General features: G+C 38.2%; 1 protein-coding gene across 1 annotated transcript; it reads left to right on the forward strand.

Moving 5' to 3' along the window:
• The first annotated feature begins 1,205 nt into the window (after positions 1 to 1,205).
• On the forward strand, positions 1,206 to 4,316 carry LOC139888968 (uncharacterized). The gene is made up of 2 exons (XM_071871946.1): positions 1,206 to 1,230; positions 3,472 to 4,316. Exons 1-2 carry the CDS (start codon positions 1,206 to 1,208, stop codon positions 4,314 to 4,316), a joined length of 870 nt encoding a protein of 289 aa, XP_071728047.1.
• The last annotated feature ends 2,293 nt before the right edge of the window (positions 4,317 to 6,609 follow it).

The following is a 6,609-nucleotide window of genomic DNA, read 5'->3' on the forward strand; positions in this document are numbered from 1 at the left end:
CTCCGCATTGGAAGCGGAGATGTTCGAGGGAGAACTGCTTAACTTCTATTATAGGTGCGGATCACGAGGACGTGATCCAATTTAAGTGAGGGAGAGTTGTAACACCCGTTTTCAGTTACGAGTTATTTCGAATGACATTCGAAATACGAGGCATGTAAGTGTATATTTGGATCCCAAATAAATTTGGAGTTTATGTTCTAAAACCTTACCATTGGATAGTAAATCTCATTACGTTTCCAACGATATTTGATTCGTCGAAAACGGAGTTACGGTTTGAAAGTTACGACCAAAACAAGTTCAGTTTCAGACTCAGTTCATTGGGACTCCATCCAGACTTTGGGACGCCGTCCAACAATGAAGGTTAGGACGCCGTCCATGCTTTTTGGACGCCGTCCAGAAGGCCTGACGGGCCAGCAGCTCTATTTTACTCAAATTAAAAGGGGTATTTGGGTCTTTTCACTTGGGGTCGGTTTGGGATCATCAAAAATGATCTAGAACTCCATTTGGAGCTCATTCTCACCCACACAAAACACTCTCATCTTATTTGAGAGAGAGAGGGTTAATTTAGAGTGAGAAAGCTTGGTTTGGTGAAGAAGATGAGCGTTTCGGGTCAAAGCTCGAGAGTTAAAGTTGTTCCTTTCATTCACGGCTACATTTTGGTAGTATTGGTAAGTCTCAACTCCGAATTTCATTGTTAAGATCCTTGTGTACATTTAGGGTTTGAGCTTGTTATTTGTAAAACCTTTTTAGATGATGAAGAGAGTTTATGGAAACCCACTATTTTTTATATTTTGCGGGTTTTGGGTTGGTTAATGTTTTAAGCATGTTTAAGGTTTGTAAGTGGGGTATAATCACTAGTATTAGTGATTTTAGAAGTGTTAGAACTTGTAAGACCCATTTGGGGGTAAAATGGGTGAATTTGGGTTATGTTGAGATAAGGAAAACCCTAATAGCTATGATCTAGGGTTTGGCCATGTGAATTGAAGTTGTAAGTGTTAAATTGTGTTGATTAGTCATTAATACACTTGTAAATGATGGAAGAATTGTAAATGGGTCATGTTTGGCTAAAATGGTATGTATAAGTGTTGAAATGGGTCAAATGAGTTAAGGTTGACCGACCTAATTGGGTGAAATGGGTATGAAACACCCTAAGTTTGTGCTAATTGGTGTTAGTAGACTTACATCACTAGTTTTAGTAATTAAAGATGAGTCTTGGCCATTTTATGGGAGGTTTTGGGTATGGGTGAGTATTGTGGTTAATTCCACAAGTTGTGTATTGAATGTGTACTTATGTATTAGGTACCTTGCTCGAAGCATACGGAAGTGCTAAATCACCACCGACGTGATAAGGTGAGTGGAATAATTATATGCGTAGGTATATAATGTATCTATTTGTTGTAGCGTGAAATGTGTAGTGTCGAGGTGTTAAGACACCACGTTTCACGTGAAGAGTGTAGCATCGAGGTGTTAAGATGCCACTCGGGTGTAGCATCGAGGTGTTAAGATGCCACCTAGGAGTGTAGTGCCGAGGTGTTAAGACACCACTCCGTAAAATAATGAGTGAAGCATCGAGGTGTTAAGATGCCACTCGGGGTGAAGTGCCGAGGTGTTAAGGTGCCACCCTAGGGGTTAGTGGTGCGAGGTGTTAAGTGCCCTAACGGATGTTGTGAACACCGATGGCGTTTTCGCGAGCGCCGTTCCCTTGTACTATTGGTTAACCATGGTTATTTGTGTTGTAAGCATATTATATTATTCGAGTTATATTTATATGCGGTTGTTATGCTAGCTTGGGGGTATTGGCAAATTATAGCTTGTTATTGCGACGATAAGCTAATGTTGTTTGCTAGCATGTTTGCGGTATTTGTGTAAGTGATTGCAAGTAGGTATATTATATATGTATGTGTATAATTATTGCATTCACTAAGCCTCGGCTTACCCCTCTCGTTGTTTACCTTTTTACAGGTATTGTGTTAATGATGCTAGCTAGTTGTTAGACTAGACGTGCAGGAGCGGTTGGGCTTGATGGGGTAGCTTTCGGATAATTGGACGTGGATGGGGGTTTTGGTAGTCCCCGGGATTATGCTCTTGGTATCGGGTTGGGTTGTGGAGTCCTAATCCGTCTAAAGAGATAAATGGGTCGAAATCACTACAGTATTTGTAAAACGGGTCATTGTGGGCCCAGTGTCGTAAAACTTGTTTTTAGGGTGGAAACATCTTAGTTTTACTTAATATGACATATTGTGAAATTGGTTACGTTTAAAAGTGTCGGGAAGCGGGTTTTCCACTCGCGTGTAAATAAAAAACTGATCAGTCCACTTTAGTTCATTTGGACGCCGTCCAGAACCATGGGACGCCGTCCTGGTCTTTATCTCTGGACGCCGTCCAGATTATGGGACGCCGTCCAGATACGCTGTCTGGCAAAAATTTTTTTAGGCGTGTTTTTGGTAAAACGATGTCGGGTTGTTACATGAATGTTATTATTTAGGCGGGAAAACGATCGACAAAAATAACATTCAAGATAATATTGTTCGTGAAGAATATGAACGTTTTTTTTTTCTTCATGTTTTGTGAAGTAAAATTTAGCCCGATTTAGAGTTTCGGGTTTAGGGTTTAGGGTTTAGGGTTTGGTGTTTTGGGTTTATTCCATAAACCCAAAACACCAAACCCTAAACCCTAAACCCTAAACTCTAAACTCTAATATATATATATATATATATATATATATATATATATATATATATATATATATATATATATATATATATAATAATAATAATAATAATTTTTTTTTTTTTTTTTTTTTTTTTTTTTTTTTGAGGTATCTTGCAAATTGTTACCTTTGAATTAACAAATCAAGTTACGCAAGATTCTTTTTTGGAATCATGTAGCCACCAAATTGTGCCAGGCTGGCTCTTACGTAGGATTAGGTGGTTGCTTCTTTGAGTTTTCAAACCTTTTTTGTCATGCAACGTGTTCTTGCTTGTCAAATTTCATTTTTAGAATGGAAGAAAATCTTGTATAATAATTGTTTTCCCCCTTTTTAGATGTTATTATAAATCTTAATCGAATATTATTATTATTATTATATTTTTGCTAATAAATATATAAGAGTTTCTATATTCACTTTTACTAGAAGTGGGGAATTATTTATACTCCGTTATATAGTTTCTAATTAAATTATCCACGATCATTTCAGATCATTTTTGTAACAACCTCAAAATACGTAAGTAAGTTTTCAACCGAATATGAGAACTATAACCATTAGACGAGTGGTGAGCCTAAAGCATGTGAAATGGAAATGGAGTCCTATGATATTACTATTTTAAAAAAATTAATACAAGTACTCTTCAAATTATATAAAATACCATTAAAATTAACTACAGAACTCATATGTTTTTAAAATTTATGGTCTTTTGAAAGTAATTAATACATTTAACTACTGTAAAATTTATGGTCTTTTGGCTGTAAAAGGTCATATTGAAGGGATTGATAGTGAAATTGCTATCGTTAATGCGTATGGGCCACACTCTACGGCCAAAAAGATTAGATTCTGGGAGAGTTTAGAAAAGTTGCTCGGGTTCGGGGATATGCCATGGCTTCTTTGCGGCGATTTTATTGAGGTAAGAAACCAACTAGAGAGGCTCAATTCGGATTTCAACAAATGTTGGGCTGATCGTTTTAATCAGTTCATAAGAAATAACTGTTTAATCAAAGTTCCACTCGGAGGTAAGAAGTTCACCCGCATCTGTGACAACGGCGTCAAATTCAGTATGCTGGATAGATTCCTAGTGTCCGAACAATTCATTCATCTTTGGCTAAATATCTCGGCTGTCACACTAGACAAACACCTCTCGGACCACTGTCCGATTCTGCTTAGTAATGGGATAAAAGATTTTGGGCCCAAGCCTACGCGTATTTTCAATGAATGGCTGCTGTTAGATGGGGCTGTGGATGTGATTGTCAACGTGTCGAATACCTCTGTCGTGGGTTCGAGACCAGACTGTATTTTTTGGAACAAGCTGAATAGTGTCAAACAGGCACTAAAAAATCACAGTCTGATCCTGAAAAACTTGAGCGACCAGATTCTTAACCATTCAAAGGCAGTTTCAAGATGGGAAGTGATAGCCGAAGGTAGGCCACTAACTTATATTGAAAGGAAATCGTGGCTCGAAGAGAAAAAACAATGGATTGCTAAAGAACATATTCAATTAAATATGCTGAAACAAAAATCGAAAATCAAGTGGAAGCTCGAGGGAGATGAAAATTCTAGTTTCTTCCACAACGTCATCAAAAGAAGAGGCACACAAGCTTCATAAGGGGTATCTCCATTGATGGAACATGGTCGGAAGAGCCTCAGAAAATCAAAGACGAGGTATTTCGCTCTTTTTCAAATATCTACAAGCGCAAAATTTCACATGAAGAGTGCTCCATGGATCTTGATATTAGGAGAATAACAGATGAGGATAATAGGGCACTTGAAAGTAAATTTATTGAGGAAGAGATCTGGGATGCAATAAAATGTTGCGGTATATCTAAAGCGCCAGGACCAGACTGCATGAAATTTTATAAGAAGTTCTGGTGGTTAATTAAAGATGACATGCTAAAAGTCTTTGATTGGTTTTGGAATCACATGGAGATATCAAAAGGGTGTAATGCTTCTTTCATCATGCTTGTCCCCAAAAATAGCAACCTCATTAATCTATGTGAATATAGGCCAATAAGTCTTATTAGTAGCTTGTACAAGGTGGTGTCAAAGGTCTTGTCAAGAAGGTTAGCCTTGGTGATTCATAAGGTTATCGGGGTAGAGCAAAATGCGTTTATGAAAGATAGATACATTCTGGACGGGGTGCTCATTGCAAATGAGATTATAGATGTATTGAAAAGGGAGAAAGGGAGAGGATTTCTAGTCAAGGTTGACTTTGAAAAAGTATTTGATTGTCTCAAATGGGACTTCATAGAGGAAACAATGAAAGAGTTAGGGTTTGGAAGAAAGTGGATTAAATGGATTATGGCTTGTCTATCCTCGGCAACCATTTCGGTTCTTGTTAATGGATCCCCAACGGGCGAATTTAAACCGGAAAGAGGCGTAAGGCAGGGAGACCCTATATCACCATTCCTTTTCATCATTGCCGCTGAAGGGCTCAATATACTCACTCAAAAAGCACCGGAGAGTGGTTTGTTGAAGGGGATTAATGTTGGAAGTGATAATATATCAATCTCTCATCTTCAGTACGCGGACGACATGATTTACTTTGGTGATTGGAAACGTCGTAATGTGTCCAATGTCATGAAATTGTTAAGTTGTTTTGAATATTTATCGGGTCTAAAGGTTAATCTTGGAAAGAGTGAGATTTTTGGTATTGGAGTTGCAAATGATGAGCTCGAGCAGATGGCAACCCGTTTCAATTGCTCATCAAGATCATTCCCATTATCCTATATTGGTATCCCACTTGGTATTAAAATGAGTAGAGCAAGTGCTTGGTACCCGGTTATAGATAAATTTAAAAAAAGACTCTCGCAATGGAAAGCAAAAACTATATCTTTTGGAGGACGGTTGACCCTTGTGAAATTGGTACTTAGCAGTTTGCCATTGTATTTATTTTCCCTATTTTGAGCTCCAACATGTGTGATCAAGCTACTCGAATCCATAAGGTGCAATTTCTTTTGGGGCGGGTCGGGGTTAGGGAGAAAACTCTCTTGGGTTAAATGGGATAGGGTTCTACTTCCATACGGGTCAGGGGGTTAAATATTGGTTCTTTAGCGTCAAAAAAATTAGCTCTTTTGGGCAAGTGGTGGTGGCATTTTAAAACGGGACACAATTCTTTATGGGTCAGAATTATATCTAGGATTTATGGCCCGGGCAGGGGGTTAGTTGATACTAATAATTTTCATTTTCCTAGTGGCGGCTCAACTTGGGCCAGCATAGTTAAAGTAGGTTGTTTGATCGATGCTATGGATATTGCTTTCTCTGCCTCATTTGTCAAAGACATAGGATGTGGAAGCTCTATTGAATTTTGGTTAGACTTATGGATTGGATGCGTACTACTTAAGGACTCTTTCAGTAAATTGTATTCACTCGAAAGGTTTAAGGAAGCAAATGTGCAAGAAAGGATTCGGTAAAATGAGCATGGGACTACATTCTGTTGGCAATGGATTCGTAATCCTCGTGGTAGGGATCAGTCTGATATAGTTGAAATGTCAAACCTGATGGATGATAATTGGAGGTGGAGCTTAGACTCTGATGATATTTTTACTTCGAAGCAACTCACGACATTGATTGATGGGAAAAAGCTTTTATTAGGTCACAATTTTGCTGAAACAATTAGAAACAAAGCTATACCTTAAAAGGTTGAAATATTCGCTTGTAGAGCAAAGCTACAACGACTCCCGGGGCGGTTTGAACTTGACAAGCGAGGTACGGATTTAGATTCAATCTTATGTCCAATTTGTGTAGAAGAACTTGAAACAGTGGAACATGCTCTATCAAAGTGCAAAAGAGTGGACGAATTTTGGAAAACTTTTTTAAATGGTGGAATTTGCCGGAATCAAATCTCAGCTCCCTCGATCCTCTAAGCACCGACACCATCTTTAGTTCGTTCTTGAAACACG

Source organism: Rutidosis leptorrhynchoides, chromosome 2 (assembly GCF_046630445.1).
Source record: "Rutidosis leptorrhynchoides isolate AG116_Rl617_1_P2 chromosome 2, CSIRO_AGI_Rlap_v1, whole genome shotgun sequence".
NCBI classification, from domain to species: Eukaryota; Viridiplantae; Streptophyta; class Magnoliopsida; order Asterales; family Asteraceae; genus Rutidosis; species Rutidosis leptorrhynchoides.